The sequence below is a fragment of the Procambarus clarkii genome, chromosome 69 (assembly GCF_040958095.1).
Source record: "Procambarus clarkii isolate CNS0578487 chromosome 69, FALCON_Pclarkii_2.0, whole genome shotgun sequence".
NCBI lineage: Eukaryota > Metazoa > Arthropoda > Malacostraca > Decapoda > Cambaridae > Procambarus > Procambarus clarkii.
In genome coordinates, this window is record NC_091218.1 from 25,772,579 (window position 1) to 25,798,184 (window position 25,606).

A 25,606-nucleotide genomic window follows, 5' to 3' on the forward strand; every position below is an offset into this window, starting at 1 on the left:
CCCCAGTTGCTCAGCGGTTGCTTGAGCAGTTGTGCGGGAGTCTGAACTTCGACGTGCTGGTCTGCCCACGGGGTCAGGTTTGGCTTCGGCGTCTGTTTGGTTCCTTCGGAGACTCCCCTTCTGCCTCTCTTGCAATCATTGGGTTCATTCCTCTGGGGATCTTGTGTTGGTGCTGCATCACCAGCTTCCTCTTTAGGGTTTTCGGGGTTCCGTGCCTTGGCACCTTCCCGAGCGTTCGCTCGATGTGTTCATGGACGGGTCATCTCTCGGCTGGGGCTTTGTGACCAGTGCTCACCAGGTCAGCCGGGGATGGTGGGGTCTGTCCGTCCGTCGGGCTCACAACACGGTTCGGGAGTTCGTGGCTGTCTGGTTTGTGTTTCGGAGGGTTTGGGTCACTCTGTGCTCTACCATTCTGCTCCATTCGGACTGTTCTCTGGCGGTTCTTTGCCGGAACCACAGAGTTTCTCTTAGGTGTTGACCTTTGGGGTTGGTTCCTTAGAGTGGCTCGTTTGCTGGACTCGGGGTTTGGCTAACCGTGAGTTTCATGTCCGGGGTGTGTCCTGTGTCCTGGCGAACAGCTGTTTTGGTTCATTCCTCTGTTCGCGGATTGGCCAGTCGTCGCAGACTCGTTTCGTTGGCTCTGCCGGACTTAGGGACTCCTGGCCATGGACGTCTTCGAGTTGGCGTGGTCTAGGCGTCGCCCATTTTATGTGACGCCCTTACCCGCCTACAAGGCGTTCACGGTGGATGCTTTTTGGCAGGACTGGTCGAGGTGGGTGTACTTGTTCCTCTTCTCCCGGTCCAGCTGTTGCTTCGGGTTCTAGCTCGGTTGGAGCCTTTTCCCACGAGAGAGGTCCTTATGGTTCCTTGGTGGCTGGCCCAGCTTTACTTTCAGACGCTGCTTGATAGGTGTCTGAACCCAGGGTGTTTTCCCGTGGCTCCACCTCTTTCGGCAGTTCGGATCGGTCCTGTATGTGACTGGTTCGGCCTTCTCCTCGGCTCTTCGCGTCTGGTATTTTTACGTGGGTATCACCATCTCTGTGGTGATCAGATGGCTTTGTTGACGGTATCCCACCTGCGAGCTTCGTCTTGGCGACAGTATGACGTTTCTGGTGTTTCTGTGAACTTTTTCTTGCTCTTCGTAGGTTGTCTTCTCTTTCGCATTGGGTTGTCTTGTACTCTCCAGGGATTTCAGGACTACAATTATTTGATGTTTCTTACTGTCGCCTCGTTTGGTGCGGCGCTGGTGGAGCCACTCCGGCTTGTGTTCAGGGTGGACGTCACATCTGCCCCGTTCTGCACGCTTTCTCGTGTTTTGTTTCAACTCCGGCCTGCTCATGCATCGCTTGAGCCGTCCTGGTCCTTGATCAGGGTGCCTTCTTATCTTCTCCTCAGTTTGTGGTAGCTCCTTCGGTTCAAGTTTCTGCTCTTTGGTTCTGGTGGTAGGTTTGTACGTTTGCAGCCTTTCTCCGTCCTGGTGACAGTCGAGATGGCTGGTTTCCGGAGGGATTTTTGGGTTATTGATGCTTGATTGGTTTGGGTGGGGGTGCGTCCTGTGGTGTCCGGTTGCGCTTTTTGCCATTACCTGAGTACCGTGTCTGGGGATGCGCTTTGGGTTGATCCGGTTCCCCTCGTTCCCTGTTTCAGGGCTTGGGTCTCCCAGGTCATCCGCAGAGTTTTTCCATCTTCCAGCCTGCGATCTGTCCTTGCGCCGTGCTGTTCGGACGTTTGCAGCTTTTGCTGCTGTGTTGGTGACGTCTAGGGCTCATTTCGGGCGCAAGGATTTGAGGTTCACACAGGCTCTTGGCTGCCCATTCCTTATGCGCATCTGCTCCTGTGCGTTCTTGTTGCCTTGGATTGCAGGTTGCAGCCTGTTGTCTCGGCTTCGCGTTGGGAGTTTGTGGTGGCCGCCTCCCGGGTTAGCCCTTTCTTTTCCTTCTCTTTGGGTATGAAGCTCCAGGGAGTCGAAGCTCCAGAGTCAAATGGCAAATGCCATTTTCTGGGTGAGCCCCGGAGGCTCCCTGGCAACCCTCCCTCCCACCGGTCGGCGTTTTTTTCGCGTTGGTTGAAGCTTAGCTTCCGAACTGAAGCTAGGCAGCCGGCGTGGTAGGTCCGGGGCTCCCCCCTCCCCCTGTCGGGGTGGGGAGGGCTGCGCGGATGATTGGCCCGGCAGTAAAGTGTGATGTTTGTTTGTTTGCTTGTTTCCTTCTGATTGTAGGGAGTTTCTACCTCTCTGTTCGTTTTTTTGTTGTATTTTTCTGGGGGGAGCCCCGTCGGCTCCCCGGAGCTATCCCAGGCTGATATGCTAATGTCAGACTTTGGCATCAGTCATGTGTATGGAGTTCTTAGGCCTACCGGGGACCACGGCCAGAACCGGGCCCCCTCAGAGAGGCAAGGGGAGCAATGGCCTATAGAAGCCCCCGTGTAGTTGGAAGCATTCTATGTCTGCCATCGACTGGAACAGGCACCCAGAAAGGTAAGCGCCCCAAAACAAACCCCTATTCTGGTTAAAATTGCTACCTAAAACCGAACTAGTGGATAGAACTCCCCAACCGAAAACAAGCAAACTAGTGTGACGTCACACACTGCCGCGCCGCTGTCTGCGCAGCTCCCCCCTCCCCGGGAGGGGGAAGGGGGAGCCCCAGACCCCCCGCGCCGGCTACCCACACCTCAGTTCTTGAGGCTGATGCTATAGGCATTCGAGTCTTGTCTCCCGGCCGAAGCTTCAGAGTCTGACCAGTGGGCCCCCCTTCCTCCAGCTTTTCCGGCTGCTCCGTCCTTGTCTTGTGGGGTCGGGGCTTGGGGAGAGGACTCGGCCTCGGGTCCTGTGGTGACGGACCTCGAGGCTGGGGAGGGGCTGACTTGGGGGCATTGGGCACCGCTGGACCCCGCCTGGGTTTTTCTTCCCACTGAGCGGGGCTTATTGTTACAGGGAGTGGGGTTTTCTTTTCCCCCCTCTGCGTACGAGTTGGATTTGGTGTCGGCCCCTCCCCGGGTTCGGTTCCGTGTTCCCCCGGGTACGTCGGTTCCGTCCTTCCGGAGGTTTTCGGCTTATCGCATCCAACCTGGTGTGGTGCGAGCGGCCTTTGCAGCTTACCTCCTGCGTGACCCGGATTATGCCTCGGAAATGGATCCGTCCACGTTCAGGTTTGGGACTTCGTCCCTTTCTGGCTCCGTTACGAGGTTCCGGAGTCGTCCTGGCTAGCAGACTGCCCCTTGTTTGGTCTGGATTCCTGGCATTCCTTCTGTCGTTCCCGCACGCTGGAGTGGCGGGAAGCTTCCACGGTGCTTCAGGTTTTCCTGGGGGGTGAACTTGAGTACCTGAATGAGTGCTTGTTTGCCCCTGCCCTTCCCCGCGATGTGGGCGTTATTCAGCTCCATGTGCAGGTTCCCTCCCTTTCGGCGGCGCTCGTGGCGGAGGACTTGCGCGCCCGGGGCCTTTTGTGTTCGGCCTTGCGGTTCTTTTCCCTCCTGGAGCTGTCTTCGGATTGGCTCGTGGAGGATGTGGGGACGCTTGGGTCCGTCCCGGGGTCCGGCACCTTGTCCTCGGCTGCGCGTTCGTCGGCTGCCTTGTTGAAGCTGTTCACGCCGATTTTGCGGGATGCGGTTTCCCTGTTCTATGCTTCCCGTCTCGCGTGTCGGCAGGCGGTGCTGGGTTCCTCCGTGGAATCTGCTTGGGCTCTGGCTCTTAGGCGTTCTTCACCTTTTTGTCCTCTCCTGTTTGGGGAGTCGGCCGTGGCGCAGTTTATTCAGGCTGCGTCGGCGGCTTGTCGTCCGATGTCGGACTTGTTAGTTTTCCGGGGGGCCCGGGGTGGGTCTTCCCGGAAAGGTCGTGCCAGGGCTCGGGGTTCCTCTCGTCGTGGTAGGCCTCTGGTGTCAGGTTTGGGGTTGGCTCCTCCTGCGGACCCTCCCTCGTCTGGTCGGCGCGGTGTTCGCGCTGTGCGGGGATCTGGGTCTCGTAAGGGTCGCCGGCCCTTTCGCGGTTTGCCCCCTTGACGGGGCGATGGGGGGGCGGCTTGCGCTGTTCGCCCGCGCCTGGTCCGATTCGTGGGCCTTTCGGGTCGTGTCTCGCGGCCTGCGGTGGCGTTGGGTGGCCCCTCCCCCCTTTGGGGGGTCGGGGCTGGCAGGGCAGGCTTCTTCCCCTGCGCTCTGTCGAGTCGTCTTGGAGTGGGTACGCTTGGGCGTCGTCCTTCAGATGGGTTTCCCGTCTGTTTCCGGTTCCGAACCGGGACTGCGCGGACCTGCGGTTCATTCTGGACTTGTCCCTGTCTGAACCCCTGGGTTAATTGCCCCTCCTTTCGGTACTACGCTGTCTCAGGTTCGGCTCCTCTTGGAGCCGGGAGCTTGGATGGTGTCCCTGGACCTCCGGGACGCTTATTGGCATGTCCCGCTTCATCCGCGGTTCAGGGACTGGCTCGGTTTTGTCGTGGGGCGTCTGAGTTACCGCTTTCGTTGTCTCCCGTTCGGGTTGAACCTGGCACCTCGCGTGTTCACACGCCTTACACGGGTTGTGGTGGCTCGTTTGCGTCTCCTAGGTGTTCGGGTGTTGGCCTACCTCGACGACTGGCTGGTTTGGGCTCCCAGCCAGTCAGCTTGCTTGCTAGCCAGGGATTTGGTTCTTTCCCAGCTCGCCGGGTTCGGGTTCTTGGTGAACTGGAGGAAGTCCCATCTGGTTCCCTCTCAGGTTCGGACTTGGCTGGGTCTCGTGTGGGACTCTCGAACCGCCTCTTTGTCTCTCCCTCCGGAGTCTCTCCTGCGGCTGCGGTCCCGCCTTCGTCTGTTTCTGGAGGGCCCTCGGGTCGGGTTTGGCTTCAACGGCTGTTCTGGTTCCTTCGGGGTTCCCCCTTCCGCCTCTCTCGCGATCGCAGAGTTCGACCCCCGGGGGACTTGCGTCGGTTGCTGCGTCACCGGCTTCCTCTTCGGGTTTTTCGGGCTTCAGTGCCTTGGCGCCTACCCGAGCCCTCGCTCGATGTGTACACGGATGCGTCGTCTCTCGGCTGGGGTTTTGTGACCAGTGCTCACCAGGCCGGCCAGGGGCGTTGGGATCCGTCCTTCCGTCGAGCTCACAGTACGGTGCGGGAGTTCGCGGCGGTGTGGTTTGCTCTGGGGAGGATTCGGGTGGCCCGCGGATCGACGATTCGGCTCCATTCGGACTGCTCTCCGGTGGTTCATTGCCTGAACCGCGGGGGTTCGATGCGGTCCTTGTCTCTTTGGGGTTGGTCGCTTCGGGTGACTCGTCTGCTGAGTTCTCGGGGTTTGGCTCTCCTGGCGGTTCACGTACGGGGCGTGTCCAACGTCTTGGCCGACGCCCTGTCTCGCTTCGTTCCCCTCTCCACGGAGTGGACGGTCGACGACGAGTCCTTCCGTTGGCTTTGCCAGACGTTCGGGCGCCCCGAAGTGGACCTCTTCGCGTCGGCGTGGTCGCGGCGTCTTCCCGTTTATGCGGCGCCCTTCCCCGATTGCGAGGCCGTCGGGGTCGATGCCTTTCGGCTAGACTGGTCGAGGTGGGGGTTTCTGTACCTCTTTCCCCCGGTTCGGCTGTTGCTCCAGGTCCTGACTCGCTTAGAGACTTACCGGGGGAGAGTTGTCCTTCTGGCCCCTTGGTGGCCGGCGCAGCCTTGGTTTTAGGCGCTGGTTGCTCGGTGTCCGAACCCGAGGGTTTTCCCGCGGCTCCGCATCTTTTCAGCAGATCGGGCCGGTACGTCACGTAGCTGGTTCGATCTTCTCCTCGAGTCTTCGCGTATGGTTTTTTTGACTCGAGTCTATCATCATCTCTATGGTGATCAGGTGGCCTCCTTGTTGGTGTCCCACCTGAGGGCTTCTTCTCGGCGGCAGTATGAAGTTTCCTGGCGGTCCTTCCGTTTCTTTTTGCGTCTTCGTCGTGTTAGCTCCTTGTCTGTTCGGGTGGTCTTGTCCTTCCTCTCGTGGTTGTTTCAGGACCGTCATCTTATGCCTAACACTGTCGCTTCGTATCGTGCGGCGCTGGCGGAGCCGCTTCAGCTTGCTTTCGGTTTCGATGTTACGTCTGCGCCGTTTCGCAAGCTGTCTCGTGCATTGTTTCACCTCCGGCCTGCTCATGCGTCGCCTGAACCGTCCTGGTCTTTGGACGGAGTGCTCGCTTTCCTTTCATCTCCTCGTTTCGTTGTGGCCCCTTCGGTCCAGGATTGTTTTTCCAAGGCACTTTTCTTGTTGGCTTTGGCCTCTGGGGGTCAGGTAGGGGGGCTTCATGCTCTCCTCCGGCGCAGGGGTTTCTGCTCTTTTGGTCGTGGTGATAGTTTTGTTCGTTTGCAGCCGTCTCCTTCTTTTCTGGCGAAGAATGAGACTGCTGCGTTCCGGAGGGGTCCATGGGTGGTTGATGCTTGGTTGGTCAGGCCGGAGGTGCATCATGTTTTGTGTCCGGTTGCGGCGCTTCGCCGTTATTTGCGCGCCACAGCTTCTGTGTCCGGGGACGCGCTGTGGGTTGATCCGGTTTCCCTTCTTCCCTGTTCGCGGGTTCGGGTCTCTCAGGTCGTCCGCAGGGTTATTAGGTCCAGCCAGCCTGCGGTCTATCCCCGTGCCCATGACGTTCGTACGTTCGCGGCTCTTGCTGCCGTCTTTGGGAATGTCTTGGTCTGATATTCGGGCGCGGGGATTTTGGCGGTCGAACAGGGTCCTGGCTGCTCGTTACCTTGTGAATGTCCCTGGGCCTCGTCGGGCCTGTGTTGCTTTGGGTCGGCGGTTGCAGCCAGTTGTCTCGGCTTCGAGTTGGGGTGAGCGACGACCGCCTCCCGGGTAAGTCCCTCTTTTTCTGTCTGTGGGTAGTTAGCTCCGGGGAGCCGACGGGGCTCCCCCCAGAAAACCAGCGTTGAATGTAATGAAACGCCATTTTCTGGGTGAGTCCCGGAGGCTCCCCGGCATCCCTCCCTCCCTCCGGTCGGCGGTTTTTCGCGTTTTTGACATCCAGCCTCAAGAACTGAGGTGTGGGTAGCCGGCGCGGGGGGTCTGGGGCTCCCCCTTCCCCCTCCCGGGGAGGGGGGAGCTGCGCAGACAGCGGCGCGGCAGTGTGTGACGTCACACTAGTTTGCTTGTTTTCGGTTGGGGAGTTCTATCCACTAGTTCGGTTTTAGGTAGCAATTTTAACCAGAATAGGGGTTTGTTTTGGGGCGCTTACCTTTCTGGGTGCCTGTTCCGGTCGATGGCAGACATAGAATGCTTCCAACTACACGGGGGCTTCTATAGGCCATTGCTCCCCTTGCCTCTCTGAGGGGGCCCGGTTCTGGCCGTGGTCCCCGGTAGGCCTAAGAACTCCATACACATGACTGATGCCAAAGTCTGACATTAGCATATCAGCCTGGGATAGCTCCGGGGAGCCTCCGGGACTCACCCAGAAAATGGCGTTTCATTACATTCAACGCTGGTTTTTTACCATGTGGGGTTTGTTTTGTTATGCCTACCTTTCTGGGTGCCTAACCCCGGTCGATGGCAGATAAGGAAAACCCCAACCAAAAGGGGATTTTCCAGGACCATTGCTCCCTGAATCCTCTGAAGGGGCCAGGTTCTGGCGCTGGTCCCTGGTAGGTCTGAACTCCTTAGCTAATGTCCCAGTCTAATATAACATACATTAGCCCGATAAGCTCCAGGGAGCCTCCAGGGCTTACCCAGAAAATGGCGTTTCATTACATTCGATGCTGGTTTTTTCCAAGATGGCTGCCTCTCACTGGAGGTCCTAAGAGTCCATTTCGTACACAACCAATCTCGCACACCACCTGGAGCAAATGGAAGCAAATGGAGCAAATCATGGAGCACCACCTGGCAAATGGAATTTAATGTTAATAAATGTCATGTTATGGAATGTGGAATAGGAGAACATAGACCCCATACAACCTATATATTATGTGAGAAATCTTTAAAGAATTCTGATAAAGAAAGAGATCTAGGGGTGGTTCTAGATAGAAAACTATCACCTGAGGACCACATAAAGAATATTGTGCAAAGAGCCTATGCGATGCTTTCTAACTTCAGAATTGCATTTAAATACATGGATGGCGATATACTAAAGAAATTGTTCATGACTTTTGTTAGGCCAAAGCTAGAATATGCAGTTGTTGTGTGGTGCCCATATCTTAAGAAGCACATCAACAAACTGGAAAAGGTGCAAAGACATGCTACGAAGTGGCTCCCAGAACTGAAGGGCAAGAGCTACGAGGAGAGGTTGGAAGCATTGAACATGCCAAAACTAGAAGACAGAAGAAAAAGAGGTGATATGATCACTACATACAAAATAGTAACAGGGATTGATAAAATCGACAGGGAGGATTTCCTGAGACCTGGCACTTCAAGAACAAGAGGTCATAGATTTAAACTAGCTAAACACAGATGCCGAAGAAATATAAGAAAATTCACCTTCGCAAATAGAGTGGTAGACGGTTGGAACAAGTTAAGTGAGAAGGTGGTGGAGGCCAAGACCGTCAGTAGTTTCAAAGCGTTATATGACAAAGAGTGCTGGGAAGACGGGACACCACGAGCGTAGCTCTCATCCTGTAACTACACTTAGGTAATTACACATTTAGAATAGGTATGGAAAAATCAATAAGAGTTTTTTCGGTTGGCGCAATTTCCCTCCGACCGAGAATACTCGGCTGGCGCAGTTAAGTGGTTAAATTAAGTACAGTATTTAGTGTTAATGTGTTAAAATTAAAGTTGCAGTAATTTTAGTGTACAATAGTTTTCATAAACTGTATTGTAGTACTCAACATACAGCAGAACTACATAATCAATATATTGCTAACTGCATAATACAGTACTGTATGTATTTACTGTATTGTATTCACAGCTATGAGAATTCAAGATGAACGTATTCCAACATAGTATCCAGGTCCAGACTCATAGAATTCAATATTTATAAAGAAATGCAAAGTGCCAGTATCACAGGCACTCGGTATAGTATGGAGGAAGAGCTTGGACACGGGAGATTCCAGATGCGCTTAAAGCAGCAGACATTTCCCCTCTACACAAGGGAGGAAGCAAAGCATTGGCAAAGAATTATAGACCAGTTGCACTAACGTCCCACATAATAAAAGTATTTGAGAGAGTGATCAGGAGTCAGGTCAAGTCAGGAGTCATGGAAACCAATGAACTCCACAATCCAGGCCAACATGGATTTAGAGCAGGAAGATCATGCCTCTCACAGCTACTTGTCTACTATGACAAAATCACTGAGGCATTAGAAGAAAAACATAATGCAGATGTCGTATACACAGATTTTGCAAAGGCATTTGACAAATGTGACCATGGAGAGATTGCACACAAAATGAGGTCAATGGGTATAACTGGTAAAGTAGGACGCTGTATACTCAATTTCCTGTCGAACAGAACACAAAGAGTAACAGTCAATCAAGTAAAATCGAGTTCGAGCGCAGTTAAAAGCTCTGTTCCTCAAGTTACAGTCCTTGCACCACTGCTGTTCCTTATTCTCATATCAGATATAGACAAAAATACAAGTCACAGCATCGTGTCATACCTTGCAGATAATACAAAAATCAGCATGAAAATTACCTCTGCTGAAGACATTGATAAACTACAAACAGATATTAACAAAGTTTTCGATTGGGTAGCAGAAAATAATATGATGTTTAACGGTAATAAATTCTAGGTACTCAGATACGGCAAAAATGAGGATCTAGGTACAAAACACAATCGAATCTGACCATAGTAGGAAAACAGCATGTCAAGGATTTGGGAATAATGATGTCCAACAACCTAACGTTTAAGGAGCATAACCAAGCAAGTATTGTGTCAGCCAGAAAAATGATAGGATGGATTATGAGAACCTTCACGTCCAGAGATCCCATCACAATGGTTGTACTCTTCAAATCACTTGTGTTGTCCCGTCTTGAGTACTGCTCAGTACTCACTTCCCCCTTCAGAGCAGAAGAGATTGCTGAAATAGAGGGAATACAGAGAACATATACAGCACGCATAGACGAGATAAAGCACCTAAATTATTGAGATCGTCTCAAATCTCTCCAAATGTACTCACTAGAAAGGAGACGAGAGAAATACCAAATAATATACACATGGAAAATACTGGAGGGACAGGTTCCAAATCTGTACAGTAAAATAACAACGTACTGGAGTGAACAACATGGAAGAAAATGCAAAACAGAACCATTGAAGAGCAGAGGTGCCATGGGCACAATCAGAGAACACTATATGAACATCAGAGGTCCACGGTTGTTCAACGTCCTACCAGCGAGCATCAGAAATATTGCCGGAACAACCGTGGACATCTTCAAGAGGAAACTAGATTGTTTTCTTCAAGGAGTGCCGGACCAACCGGGCTGTGATGGGTTTGTGGGCCTAAGGGCCGCTGCAAGCAACAGCCTGGTGGACCAAACTCTCACAAGTCAAGTCTGGCCTCGGGCTGGGCTTGGGGAGTAGAAGAACTCCCAGAACTCCATCAAGCAGGTATCAAGCAGGTAACAATACGGTAAATAAAACTATAACAGTATTTTTTAGTAGAGTAGTAATATGCAGGTACAGTATATAATAAGTTAATGCATTTTTATTGTGTACAAGAAAAAAAAAGACACTGATGCAAACACCTGAAGGTCACCTCTTGCAACGAATCCAACCCTGCAGTGAACTGGGGTTGGTCCCATATGGTGTGCCGAATCGAGGTTGTACTGTACTTTAAATGTAAAGTGTCCATAGGCCATTGTTTCCTGTGCCTCTGAGGGTGTCAGGTTCTGGCTCATGGGCCCCAGTAGGCATACAAAGAACTTTGGGACTGATGACACTCAAGTAGTATAGCACTTGCTCAGTGTGATAGCTTCAGGGAGCCTCCGGGGCTCACCCAGAAACTGGCGTTTCATTACAATCTACGCTATATTTTTACATTAAAATAAACTTCTTTAATATTACAGTATACAAGATGTGTGTTTGGTTTTCTCCCTCATCCTCTTGTTCCTGGGTTTGTTCTCTACAACTCTTTCTCAGGTATATATTATTTTCTTGTATTTGCTTGAGAAATTCATGTAATGTAATATTATTTATATATATATGTGTGTGTGTGTGTAATATTATTACAGACATATGTATGTGTACTTGTTTACATGTGTAGCAGTCTTAAGTTGTTGTATACATGTCTGTACTGCAATGATTTACTTGTTTCATCAATAATTTGCATAATTATACTGTATAGTGCAGTATGTTGTTTATGGTATTCCAAGTTCTTCATATACTGTAATCCAATTATTATTCTTGTTGCACTAAGTGTATTGCATAATAATTCACTTGTGTAATTGATGCAGAAGTTATAAACAGCCAGTGTATAAGAAACTCTTGCAGTAATTCTCTTTTTAAGAGACTAATATAAAGATCAAACTTAATTAAACAAAATTTGTTGTTTTAAGGTCATTATCTTTAATTTCATACTGAATTAACCACCGTGATGCGCGGCCTTAAAATATGACATTCATGCTGTGCGCAGAAAATAAATTCTTTGCAAACAATTCTTTTCTCTTCTTATATTATTAAAATGCAGTCTCTGATCACGAGAGTCTAAAAAATATTTTTGTGCGTGACATACTTTAGCTGTGATGGAGCTGGGAAGTTGAGAAAATTATGGGCGATGGAGCGCTCAGGGTCACTCTACACTGCAACCCCGTGGAACGGCAATTGCCACAAATATGTTTCACAATTATTTTGATGTTTCTCATTCATTTCTTCTCTGTTTTCTAGAGGGAGCCCCGTTGGCTCCCCGGAGCTATCCAGGCTGATATTGTTAATGTCAGACTTTGGCATCAGTCATGTATATGGAGTTCTTTAGGCCTACCGGGGACCACAAGCCAGAACCTGGCCCCCTCAGAGAGGCATGAGGAGCAATGGCCTATAGAAACCCCTTGTGGTGGGAAGCATTCTATGTCTGCCATCGACCGGGTCAGGCACCCAGAAAGGTAAGCATCCTAAAACAAACCCCTATTCTGGTTAAGAAATTGCTACTGAGAGCCGAACTAGTGGACAGAACTCTCTAAATAAAAACAAGCTAACGAGCATGATGCCACCATGTCACCGCGCTGCTGTCTGCATAGCTCCCTCCTCAACGGAAGGGAGAGCACCGGACCCCTCGCGCCGGCTACCCAAGACCCCAGTTCTGAGGCTGATGCGGTAGGCAGAGGTCATGTGCTCTGGCTCCAGACTTGGTTTCAGCTCTATGCCTTGTGGTGTGGTGGCTGTCTTACAGGGGGTGTGCGAGCCAGGAGTAATTTTTCAGTACTCAGGCTGCATGCGCCTAGGGTTCCCTTCCCTAGGTGCCCGGTAAGTACTGCCCTTGGGGCTTGAGGCCACCTTCCACAAGTTCCATGGGTTCTGCCTCTGCTTGGCTGTTTACTGCTCAGTTTTCTGCTGCCCTTTGTTTGCTAGGGTGTTCTGACTCCCTTGTTCGCCATAGGGTAGGAGGCAGTTTGCACTGGTAAGGGGGTGAAGAGTACTGCGCAGCTTGTTTTCACCACTCATAGTGGCAGGCTCTGTTCCGCCTGGGTACACTGTCCTCTTGCGGGGTTTTCTTTTTGTTGCCTGCCTGGGGGGGGGGGTCTGCCTTAATTATTGCCCCTTGTGTACTGAGTACTCTTCTCTATTTCCGTGGTACCCCCTGCATGGTCCCCGTGAGTGTACACGTCCCGGGGGTTCAGTTCTTAGAAAGTTGTTTTGTAGACTTGGGCGCCGGTTAGCAGTACCCTGCCTGGGCTTCCCTGAGCGTGACTTCCATCTCAGGACCATGGGAATCCCCATGGGGGTGCGCAGGTCCGATGGATGTGACTCCTGAGTCCCTTCCCCCCTGCTTTGTGCAAGTTCGAGGGTTGTTCTGTCTTCTTGTCTCAAGGTGACTCTCACTGTTTTTGCCTCAGTCTGCTGCCTGTTAGGTCGGTGGCACCTTCGACCTGGAGTCCTGCGAGTTTTGTTGTTTGTTTGTGAATCAGTTACCCAATCCTATGCTGACTATGGGTGCAGGCAGCACAAGTATTGCACATTGGGTTCAGGTGGTTGCAACACGCTAGGTTGTTTGCTCCCCGGAAGCCCCGTAGCTGCCCCGTTTTGGGTGTTGTGAACGAGGCTTGGGGGGGGGGGTGTTGGTCGCTTTGGTTTTGTTTCCGTCCGCTTTGTCTTTCCGTTTTGTCTTTTCCCTGTTGTGGTTTCGTCTCGCCCCTCCCCCTTCCTTCCTGCATCCGGATCCGCACCTTCTGTGAGTTCAGTGGTCGGGGTGAGGTTTTAATGGTTTTGAGACTCGGGCGGTCTCAGGGATTTTCCCTTCCGGATTAGCGACAGAGGCATTCGAGCCTGTTCCTCCAGCCGTGACGTATGGGTCTGCTAGTTGTCTCCGTTCCTTATTATTTCTCCGGCTGCCCTGGCTTTTTTCTTCTTGTGAGGCTGGGGCTTTGGGGGGACAGCTAGGCTCTGGGTCCTGCCATGGAGGTTCCCGGGGCTGGGGAGGGGCTGACTTGGGGGGCCTCTCTGAGCAGGGCTTGCGGTTACAGGGAGTTGGGTTTCCCCCCCCCTCCCCAATGGCCCTTCCCCGGGTTTGGTTCCCTGTCCCTTCGGGTCTGTCGGTTCCGTCCTGTCGGTGGGTGCTCTTCTCTGTTTCCTCACCCTTCTTCTCTGGGATATGAATTTTCCGTCATGTTGTCATGTTCCCCTTGTATCGGGGTCCTCAACCCATCTTCCGAATTGGCAGTAGGTTTTAATACTAAGTATAATAAGTTCATTTCCTGACTGTCATACATAGTACATAATTGCACTTATGGGGCTGTTACATTTACCTCCCAATTTATTCTCCTTGTTTTCTGTTAAGACACTCAGAATTTTAGGATGAAATTTTAAAGTTCAGTTTGCTATACACAAGTTTTAAATATCAGGAATTTCTTTTTCAGTTTTATTAAACAATAGAGATTTTACACAAAATTTAAAAATATCCTGAGTTACTTTACAATTTATTGAAATATTTTAGTTTTGTTTTATTAATTTTATAAAACTGTAATATCAATATATCCATAGGTTAACACTATCGCGCACCCCACGAGCGCGCCACAGACTTTGACGTCATGGCCTCAATGGTGCGAGCGAGCGTGCGGCGACGCCTAAATGTGTATACTCGTTTCAGTTTTCTCACCTTAACCCTTCAATTGCGCATCGCATCATATGATGCTTTGACCGACTTGCAGTAAATTGCGCATCACATCATGTGATGCTTTGGAGTACTACGCAAGATTTAAACAGCCCGTGGAAACACGGGGTTCACCACACCTTCATCAGGGCTCTTGTAAACAGACGCCATTTAAAAAAAAAATCGTGGGCCAAACTCCAGAGTGTTAGGTGCCTCAGTATTGAGTCAGCTACCAAGCCTGACGCACTCAGCATGAGCTCACAGCACTGCTGTTCAGCTTGTGACCACAGCATCGCCTAAAAATGCCATAATATACTTGTTCATGCTATTATGTAGCGATGATATTGTTACAGAAGACCCCTGACTGTGATAAAACTGACCAGGGTTCTGATAATAGCAGGATTGTGGTGATATTTGGCGCTGTGCGCCATGGAGGGAGGAGTAATGCTGTGGGAGGGAGGATGGTGGCGTTGTCTTTTGAGTGTGTGTGGCCACCTTTTATTGACTGCACTCACCATACCAGCTTAGTGGTTCGCTATGGTGAACACAAATGTAGATACTTATATATAACGTGTGTATAGTGTGAGATAACAGCGAGAGTAGGAGGTTGGGAGCCGCGATTTTGGTGAGGGAGGAACGTCGTCTGCAGGACTTATCATGTTGTTTACTGATGACCACGATGGTCTTTGGGCACCATACCAGTTTACTTGTACAAGTATGGTGAATAAAACAGGTAGATATTTATATATAATGTGTGTATATAGCGTAATAACACCACAAACAGTATTGTAGGAGAAATATTAGTGCGTCTGGCCTTGAGGGCGGCCGCCACCAGCTGACTGTGTGAGTAGCTACGCCTCTCTGCCTTTACTCACCATACAAGCTTAGATGTACAGTTATGGTGAACAAAACATGTAAATACTTATATATAACGTCTGTATATAAAAGCAAAAACAGTATGGTGGGTGGAGAATGGTGGCAAATCAGGTGAGGTGAGGTGAGGGAGGGAGTGGCAGCCAGTCAGCCAGTCACTGCCTGCCACTGCCACTCAGCATACCAACTTAGTGGTTTGTCATGGTGAACAAAACATGCAGATACTTATATATAACCTGTGTATATAGTGTAATAACCGACAAAGTATTTGTTCACTGTTTGATGAACATAATTGAATCAACAATATGCACACCATATTTTTGAGTACAGCGATGATTCACCCATTTTATTATATAAATATATCACACTACACACTATTGAATATTATTACAGCAAAAAAACTACGAAAAATCAATCAGAGACATTGAAATAATTAGGTAATTATCTCATTGTGGAAACTGCCCTGACAGCTGGCGATCAACAGACCACCTGGGACGCACGCTCAGTCAGCGCCTGATTTTTGTCACACTTCCCCGCCCTATAGTGGGCAATATATGCCACTTACGATTTTTTTATTATTTTCCCCGTGATCAGTGAACACAAATTAACAGGTTAGGAAGAAAAAATAATATTTTTTTTTTTTTGGTATGCGCCTGTGGGTGTCAAATGGTATATAGCTATGCGCCATTTAAGGGTTAATTCTTTTGCTACATCGTTCGCTTTGGTATCATTGTGTTCGCAATTAAATTCCCTACAGGTGTGTATAAATGTAATGTCCAAAAGCCTGGCGTGACTCCCAACAGCAAAGCCTAAAGTCGGCAAAAGTTACCCGTGAGCGCACACAATCAGTAAAATGTGCATACTCGTTCCATTTTTCTCACAACAATTCTCGTGCTATGTCGCTCGTTTTGGTATCATTGTGTTCGCAATTAAATTCACTACAGATGTGTATGAATATAATGTACAAAAGCCTGGAGTGCCTTCCCGCAGAATAGCCTAAAGTTACCCATGAACGAGCACCAATTTGTATACTGCAACCTAATGTGTATACTCGTTCAGTTTGATTACATCAATTTTCGTGTTACGTCTTTCATTTTGGTATCAAATTGTTTGCAATAAAAAGATGGGTATTTTAAAACTAGTCCCATAATAATAGAGCAATAACTGAAATTTTAACAAATATTTTAATCCTGGAAGCTCATCATCACAAAATTATTTATATCTTTCCTGTGTTCTGACATAAATTTTTGTGTTACATTTTTCATTTTGGTATCAAATTGTTCGCGACGTAAAGGCGCCCATTTTAAAACTAGTCCCAACATAATAGCACAATAAATAGAATTTTAACAAATATTTTAAAATTTTGACCAAAAACTTATTTATAATCATATAAGTGTTCGGACATCAAGTTTCATGTTACATCTTTCATTTTGGTATCAAATTGTGCGCATTCTAAAGGCACTTATTTTGATACTATCCCGAGGTCGATTGGATAAAAAATGAATTTTATACAAATATTTTTGTAGTGGACGCAATTCCGGTCCAGAGTTAGAACTCAGGAGAAAAATAATGGACGCGAGTCCGGTCCAGAGTGACCAATAGTGTTAACACTTTCGAGTGCCCGGGAAACGAAAAAAAAACTTGCCCCTTGTGCACGAGGTGTTTCGGGCGATCGAGCTGCAACACTGAAAAGTGTATACTCTTTACACTGTCCTGACCTTATTGCAATAATTGATCGCAATAAAATTCCCTACGAGTACATATGCATATACAGTAAATGTAGAATCATGATTGCGGCCCACCCGCAAGAGTGTAGGAAGTGGCCAAAGTGTTACCCGTTACCGCACACCCGATGGCACATCAGCGAAACCCCTATTGAAAAATGTATACTTTTTTCACTGTTCTAACCTTAATTTTCGATGTACGTATTTCAATTTTTGTAGCAAAGGAGGCGGTCGGCCAAGCGGACAGCACACTGGATTTATGATCCTGTGGTCCCGGGTTCGATCCTGTGGTCCCGGGTTCGATCCCGGACGCCAGCGAGAAACAATGGGCAGAGTTTCTTTCACCCTATGCCCCTGTTACCTAGCAGTAAAATAGGTACCTGGGTGTTAGTCAGCTGTCACGGACTGCTTCCTGGGGGTGGAGGCCTGGTCGAGGACTGGGCCGCAGAGACACTAAAGCCCCGAAATCATCTCAAGATAACCTCAAGATGTGTTCGCAATAAAATGTTCTAGAAGAACATATGTATGAAATGTCACCAAAGCATGAGTTAGACCAGCACCAAATAAAGAACTACATCAATCACTAGCCGTGAGCACCAAACAGCGACGAAATGTTTCTACTCTTTTCAGGGTTGTCAACTCCATACTTGTCCTACAGCGTTCAATTTGATACCACTGAGATCGCAGTAAAATTCCCTACGTGGACATATGCATATAAATGTAGAATCAATGTCGTGGCCCACCCACAAGAGTGTGGGAAGTGGCCGAAGTGTTACCCGTTACCGCACACCCGACGGCACATCGGAGAAACCCCTATTGAAAAGTGTATACTCTTTTCACTGTTCTGACCTTAACTTTCAATGTACGTATTTCATTTTTGTAGCAATGTGTTCACAATAGAATGTTCTAGAAGAACATAAGTATAAAATGTCACACAAGGATGCACTAGACCAGCACCAAATAAAAAAACTACGTCGATTACACTCGTAGTGTCAACAATACAATGGTCTTACCACGTGATGCAATGCCATGCCGTTCTCCCAAATAGGCCATGTGGGTATTAGGGAAAACAGAAATTTCATGGCACACATTTTTAAACTACTGTATCCCCAAGTTGATCGGATAAAAAATGGATTTTATAAAAATATTTTTTCTCATGACTCGTGAGCAAGTCCGTTACGTGGACTCAAGAGAAAAATTGGTAACGCTCTCGAGCGCCACGAGCGCGCGAAAGTGTTAAGTAGTAGTTGTAATTAAGAAGCAATAAAATGCTTATCTTCAAAAACTAAGACGGTTAGGTTAGGTTGGGGTTTTCTATTCAGCTTTTCAGGTAGACTCAAATATTCACAATATATTTGACAGTATGGTTTAACTCCTCAACTGCTCGGCTTCCAAATATGACACCCCAGTGCGCAGGAAATAAATTCTCAATTGAAAAAATAATTTTTTTTTAAAGTGTCAAAAACCCTTCCCTGAGTATGGATATGTTAACAAAAAGTTGAAATTATACTTTGGCTGCTATGGGGTCCGTAAGTTCGCGCGTGACGTCATCAATCCCTGGTCGCCCGTGGCATATATCCCCGGGGCCACTAGCGAACCCGGTTATAAATGCGCGAGTTGCCACGAATATATTTTTGTTCATTTTTTGCGCACAGTTCCAAATACATACTATTTGTTTTTTCATGCCAATCCTATGTATAATGAACACGTACACTATATTATGGCAGTAGAACATCCGTACTGCCCGAAGACACTGTGTTATGTGCATGACACGTGTACACATATGCACACACATGTTGCACATATTTCCCATCCATCATGCTAATTTATGTATATTGTCATGTGGGGGGTGGTGGGCCGGGCCGGGGCTCTGCTAACACTCGGCTGCTAGGGGCTCAAAAGGCCCAAATACTCAGCCCCTCCGACTCCCGGGATTCACCGGAGTCTCCTTGGTCACACAAGAGAGGACCAACAATGCCCACCTCCGCAGGTCTTTGCTTCCACCACAAAAGGGGTGCCACTGATTCACCCTGGAAGCCCTTCAGTCAAACACGGGGAAACTGCTGTTAACAGTTCCGGCCTAGACCCGTGGGGGAGTGAAGGAAGACTCAGGCTTACCTTATAACCATAACCTCCCTGAGTCTTGCCTGCCAGACAAAAAAGGTTGCAGGAACTCCTTTCCCGCCTGTCTTCCCTATCTTCTTCTTAGCAAGGTCGCCAGCTGGGTTATTATATCTGCACCCCAGCAATGCAGTACAGTGGGTGTATTATATATTGTTTGTAGCCAGAAGATTGCTACTCCCATAGAGCTGCTACTAGACTGTTGGCCCAGGGTACTCTCCCAAGAAGGTCTGTGTGGCTTTACCTCTCTCCGGCCACTACGTTAATAGTTGCCACCATTCAGGCACCGATACTGATCGGATGGCTAAGGGTACACTTTTATGTAAGTCTGTGCTGTCTTTACCACCCTCCAGGCAATAAGAACTTCTATAGAGAACGTTGTGTCCCCTAGGTGGTACTATGATAACCTTCGTGTATGCTCATAGAGAATTATCATAAATGGAGGCACACTTAAACACAGTGATAAAATGTGTGAATTTACTGATGCAAATTACATGAACACACACACAATCACAAGTAATACATGAATATGGAAATATGGATAATAAGTCTGGAGATCGTCAGCCTCTTCTTCCACGACCTCCAACACTCCTTCAACTGAGCAGAAAGACAGGAGTCCCACACTCTCACAGGAGGGCCTCTTCACCACGTCGGCGCCTCTTCTTCACTGTCCTGCCATCCATACACACTGTCCCCTATGACAGTCCTGGACACAAGCTGCCTCGCAGCCTATTCTACTACTAAAATATTAAAGTCCTGTTGCCACATACATAAGCAAATATTGTGGCCTAACTAGCCTACTCACACAAGGGAAAATGATCTACCTTACATTCCTGGCTCACGACGCCTGTCCCTCGATGGTGTGAGGTTCCCACGCTTCCTTGGGTTGATCCTTGAGGATCCAGGACATTCCACAGGTCCTCAGGTGTCGTGGAGCCTTCGCGTCGTCGCCGTTCCAATCCCTGAGATTCAGCTGCCCCAATCCTGGTTCATCGATGGGCGCTGAGCTAATCACTATTCTTCCCACACTCGCCCCTTCCACAAGGCGTTGCTCCTTGTCCTAGGCACGGTGTCGTCCTTCCAAGACCCTCAGTGGATGTGACCCGGTCACAGCTAGGCTTGCCTGCCACACCTTTTCTGACCCTCCCCCCTCCCCTTCCGGCCCGTTGGCGTCGTGAGGGGGCTTGGTGGACGGCTGCCGGAGTGTGATGCTCCGTTGGGCAGTCCTCTGTCCTTTTCTGGCCTTGCACTCCTGCTGCTGTCTTCTCCAATTGTGCCGGATCGCTTTTCCTTTTCCTTATGTTTCGTTTTTCTCCCCCCTCTTCTCCTATCTGCTTGTCGTTTCCTGCCGACCTTTTGCTTGTTTTGGATTATTTCTTTGGACTTCTTCTATTTTGACGCCCGGGTGCTTTAGGAGGCATACTCTTGCACCCGTAGACCTGTAGTACCCGACGTCTCGAGCGAGGGGAACCTTTTATTGTCAATCCCCCTTTCGTCACTGAACCCGATCTCGACGGACTGACGGTTCTTAAGGTGGCGTTTGTGGGGCGTATACTCATGACGCACCCCTAGGGGGCCCCGGCATGATCGGCGATAGCTTCCTGTTGGGTGTCCTGCCTCTAATTGTGGCTCCATGGTGGGTATGGGGGCACATTCGTGGATGAATTTGTCACTTTTCGTCTCTATGTCGTTGAATGTTTCCGTTGTACCCTCTCAGGCTCGTGGGGTGGGCGACCAAGCCCCCGAGTCGGCCTGTATTGGAAGACCAGGCTCTGTAGCTCCCGCTGCGTTGGGCCCCGACCTTGCTCCTCCTTTGACCGTCCTGACTTCTTCCCCCAGCTCCCCTCCCTCCTCTGAGGTTGGGTCGAGCCTCCAGCCCCCGGTGGTGACCACTTCGTCCCCTGGTGTGGCTAAGTCTTTCGTTGTGACTACTGCGCCTTTTGACCCCCTCTGTCTAGGGGTTCTCAACTCCGTTCGCGCCCCAACCGCACTCGCTCGATTCCTTCCCGTGCTGATGCGTATCAGGCCTTGTTTGGTCCTGCTTCATGGGCCAAATACTTTGATCTCCTCCCTCTTGATTCTGCGCCTCCTGACGATTTCTCCCTCCATCAGCATCTTGTAGATTCCGTGGATGCGTGTGTTACTTTCAACCCCACTCGTCTCGGTACACGTGTCGTTGCTGCTCCTTCTCAGGATGCGGCTTCCCGCTTGGCTGCCTTATCTTGCCTTGGCGAGATCCCTGTTCGGGTCTCCAAGAACGTTCAGATGAATTCCAGTGTTGGCACTATTCTCCTCCCACCCCATGTTGCAACCGGTGTTCGGAATCTGCAGGATTGCCACGATGATATTCGGCATATCCTTGATGCCCAAGGCCATTCTGTCCTCCAGGTTGACTCGTTTACTCCTCCCCCTCGTGGTCGTCGCCGTCAACCCCTTCGCGTTGTGAAGATCACCTTTGATGGTAGGACCCTTCCATCCTCTGTCATTCTTGCTGGTGCTAGGTGCTCTGTCCAGGAGTATATTCCTTCTCCTCGACTTTGTAATAAGTGCTGGAGGTTTGGGCATGGTTCCCTCCGCTGCTCTGGGACTGTCTCTCTCTGTCCTTTGTGTGGGAGTGAAGGTCACTCTAAGTCGGAGTGCACTTCTCCCCAAGCTCGCTGCCTCAACTGCGGTGAGGCCCATCCTACGTTCTCCCGTGCCTGTGTCCATTACAAGCTTGAGGCGGCCGTCCTTAACCTGAAGCACCGGGAGCGTTTGTCTTTTCCTGAGGCGAGGCGCCAGGTTCGCCGGCTCCCGCCTTATACTAACATCTCTTATGCTCGCGTGTTGCGCTCTTCCTCTCCTCGTCCTTCCCCCCTTCCTCAGACTCTCAACCGTTTCCGGGCCTTGGACCCTGATACGCCCACTGCCCCCTCCTCTGTTCCTTTGAGTTCTTTCCCGAGGGGTCCCCTTCCTGGTCCTCTGTCTGGGGTTCCCCTTCTTTCAACCCGGTCTGTCATGTCTCCTGTGTCTTCTTCCTCGTCCCCCTCCGATCCTCCTTCCCATCCTCTTCCTCCATCTATCGGCTCTCCCCGCCGCCTGTCGGTGCAGGCGGATGTCCATTGCTCTCCTAACGGCCGTCGTGTGTGCTCTCGTTCGGCTTCTCCTGTTGAAACACTGGAATCCGTTGCCCGGTACGTAGTTGCTGGGACACCTGTCTCTTTAAGTCAGAAGCGTAAGCCTGGCTCCTCTCCTTCCTCTTCCCCGGCGGGTAAGAAGGCTTCGCTTTCTTCCTTAGCTCCTACTTCTGGCTCTGTTGCTCCTTCCCCTCCCGTTTCAGTGGTTGCGCCCCCTGTTCCTGCTATGGAGGTTTCTTTGGCCCCTGCTTCCCTTTCGGTTGCTGCTCTTGCTGGGGTGCGCTCCCCTCTTTCTACTCCCCCTCTTCCTACTGCTGTCCTTGACTGCTCCTCTCCGTTGTCTCCTCCTCTTCCTCCTCCTCCTCCGGACCCCGCCCGCCCACCTCTGATCTGTTCTCCCGTTTCCTTCCCTCCGTCTTTGCTCAGTTTACCCATGCCCCCTAACCCTGACTTTGCTGACCCTGATCCCGACCCTGATATTCTTTAACGTGCTCTGTTGCTCTTTCGCCTTTGTTTCTTCCTTGTTCTCTGTTTTTGTCCTTTCTCTTCTCGTCGTTGTCCATTCTTCAATGGAACGTTCGAGGTTATTACGCCAATTTCCTCGAACTCCAACTTCTGATTTCGCGGTTTTCGCCCCTTTGTGTCTGTCTCCAGGAGCCAATGCTTGGTGCTCGTCCTGGTCGTTTTCGTGGCTATTCCTTTCTCTCCCCCCCCCCCCCAGCCATTGCTGGGGCTTCTAATTCTTCTGCTCTCTTGATTCGTGCAGATGTTCCCTTTGTTCCTTTACTTTTTCCTTCGCCTCTCCATTGTTCTGCTGCTCGTATCTTTGTGGGGAAATGGTACACAGTTTGTTCCATTTATCTCCCCCCGAGTGTCCCGCTCTCTCTTCCTGATTTGAAACACCTCCTAGACTCCTTGCCGGAGCCTGTGCTCCTGCTGGGTGACTTCAATTGTCGTCATTCTCTTTGGGGTGACGTTCTGACGAATACCCGGGGTCGCCTCCTTGAGCCGTTTCTCCTATCTTCTTCCCTGTCTCTTCTGGATTCTGGTGAGCCCACTCATTTGGACTCTCGGACTCGCACCTTTTCTTGTCTTGATCTTTCTCTCTGCTCTTCTTCTCTTTACTTAGATTTCACATGGCAGGTTCTTGATGACCTCCATGGAAGTGATCATTTCCCCATCCTTGTTTCCTTTTTCTCTTTTCGCCCTTCCCTCTCTTTCCCTAGGTGGCAGTTTGCTAAGGCAGACTGGACCCTATTTACCCTCAGTGCTGCTCTCTCTGACCTCTCCCTTCTGCCTCTCTCTCGCGCTCTCCTCCTTTTTCATGACACTGTCTTCAACGCTGCCCTCTGCTCTATTCCTCACTCTTCCTCTCGGGGTCCACGGAAGTGCGTTCCCTGGTGGAATGCGGACTGTGCTCGGGCTGTCCGCTGTAAGCGTGCAGCCTGGAAGAGGCACCGCCGTAGGCAGACGACCGATTCTTTTCTTTTCTTTCGGAAAGCGAGTGTGGTGGCCCGTAGGGCCATCCGTATGGCTAAACGTGAATGTTGGGCATCTTATGTCTCAACAATTACGTCCGAAACCCCTCTGGCCCAGATCTGGAAGCGTATCCGCAAGATAGCGGGTAAGTTCGTTCCCGATGTTTCACCGGTCCTTCACCTCCATGATACTCTTGTGGCGGACCCGTTGCAGGTCGCTTCCGAACTGGGTTCCCACTTTTCTTCTGTTAGCTCTGGTCTTCATCTTCCCCAATCTTTCCTTCTTCGTAAACCTGTCCTTGAGTCTCGTCCTTTAGATTTCTGCACTCATCTTCAGCTTCCCTATAATGATCCCTTCTCTCTCTCTGAACTTCGTTCTGCCCTGGCCCTCTGCGGTTCTACGGCGGCGGGCTCCGATGGTATTCATTATGAGATGCTTCGCCATCTCCCTCCGAGCACGTCTCAGTATTTACTGAGTCTGTATAATCGGATCTGGGAGTCGTCGTCAGTCCCTGAGGACTGGCTCGATGCCGTTGTCCTCCCTGTTCGCAAACCGGGGTCTCTGGGTACTTCCCCTAAGGACTTTCGCCCTATTGCTCTCACAAGTTGTGTCTGCAAACTCTTTGAACGTATGGTTAACGTTCGTCTGATGTGGTTCCTGGAACACCATCACCTCCTCTCCCCTTCTCAATTTGGTTTCCGCAAGTGCCGCAGCACGACAGATGTCCTGGTGAACTTGGAGGTCTATATTCGTACTGCTTTTGTTGCGAAGACCTCCGTTGTTGCCGTCCTTTTTGACCTGGAAAAGGCTTACGACACCACTTGGCGTTATCATATCCTGTCTCAACTTCATTCTTTTGGCCTTCGTGGTCATCTCCCTCTCTTTCTCCGCAGCTTCCTCTCTCGTCGTTCCTTTCGGGTGCGCCTTGGTACCGCTCTCTCTCCCTCTTTTCAGCAATACGAAGGTGTGCCCCAGGGTAGTGTTCTGAGCACTACTCTTTTTCTGGTTGCCCTCAATGGTCTTCTTTCCTCTCTTCCTTCTGGTGTCTTCTCCGCTCTCTATGTCGATGATCTTACCCTTTGTTGTCAGGGTGATGATTCGCCTCTCCTTCAACGCCGGCTTCAACTTGCAATTGATGCCGTGTCGTCTTGGGCCACTGATCATGGCTTCAAGTTCTCTACTTCTAAGACTTGTGCCATGACATTTACGCGGAAACGGGTTGTTCTTCGTCCCTCTTTGTCACTTTATGGTCATCCCCTTGAATACAAAGATTCCGCGAAGCTTTTGGGGTTATTCCTTGACACTCGTTTGTCTTGTTCTCCCCATATCTCTTACCTCCGTGTTGAGTGCTCTAAGGCCCTTACCCTCCTTCGGGTCTTGTCCCATACTTCTTGGGGGGCAGATAGGCGCCCTCTCCTTGCTTTACATTCCTCTCTCGTCCTGTCTAAGCTCGATTATGGTTGCCCTGCTTACTCGTCTGCTTCTCCTTCTACTCTTCGCCGTCTTGATGCTTTGCACCATACTGGGTTGCGCCTCAGTTCTGGTGCCTTTCGTTCGACTCCCGTCCTTAGCTTGTATGTTGACACTGGCTTCCTGTCTCTCCAGGACCGCCGTGATCGCTACTGTCTTCGCTATCTTGCGCGGTCCTTGCAACATCCTTCCTCTCGCCTCTGTCGTGCTTTAACTTTTACCCCTCCTGCGGTTCCTGTTCCTCTTCACCACCTCCCTCTTTCTGTCCGGTTATCTCGCCTGCAGGATTCTCTTTCCGTTCGTATTTCTGATGTTTCTCCTCGTGTTGTTCCTTCTTTGCCCCCGTGGAGGGTCCCTCTTCCGCGGTTTTGTACTTCCTTGACCCGTATCACTAAAGCTTTTACCCCTCCTACGGTTCTAAAACGCCTTTTCCTCGAGCACTTTTCTTCTCGCTCCCGCTCCGTTTCTGTCTTCACCGATGGGTCTAAGTCAGCGGACGGTGTTGGCTACTCTGTTGTTTTTCCTGATCGCACTTATATGTGTCGCTTGCCTCCGGAGACTAGCATCTTTACAGCGGAACTTTATGCTATTCTCTATGCTCTTCGTCTCCTACTTTCTCGTTGTCAGTCTTCCTTTGTAGTTGTTGTTGACTCTCGTAGTGCCCTCATGGCTCTCGGGTCCTT

General features: G+C 50.2%; 1 protein-coding gene across 6 annotated transcripts in view; it reads left to right on the plus strand.

Moving 5' to 3' along the window:
• Positions 1-25,606, plus strand: part of LOC123772179 (transmembrane protein 138) — a 137,789-nt gene that overhangs the window by 27,391 nt on the left and 84,792 nt on the right. For all 6 annotated transcript variants that reach the window (XR_011224049.1, XR_011224047.1, XR_011224048.1 and 3 more), the window contains exon 3: positions 10,905-10,977. Coding sequence is in view for 2 of the 6 variants with exons in the window: in XM_069311297.1 (XP_069167398.1) it covers positions 10,905-10,977 (73 nt within the window). In the remaining 4 variants the exon portion in view is untranslated. The remainder of the gene's footprint in view (positions 1-10,904; positions 10,978-25,606) is intronic.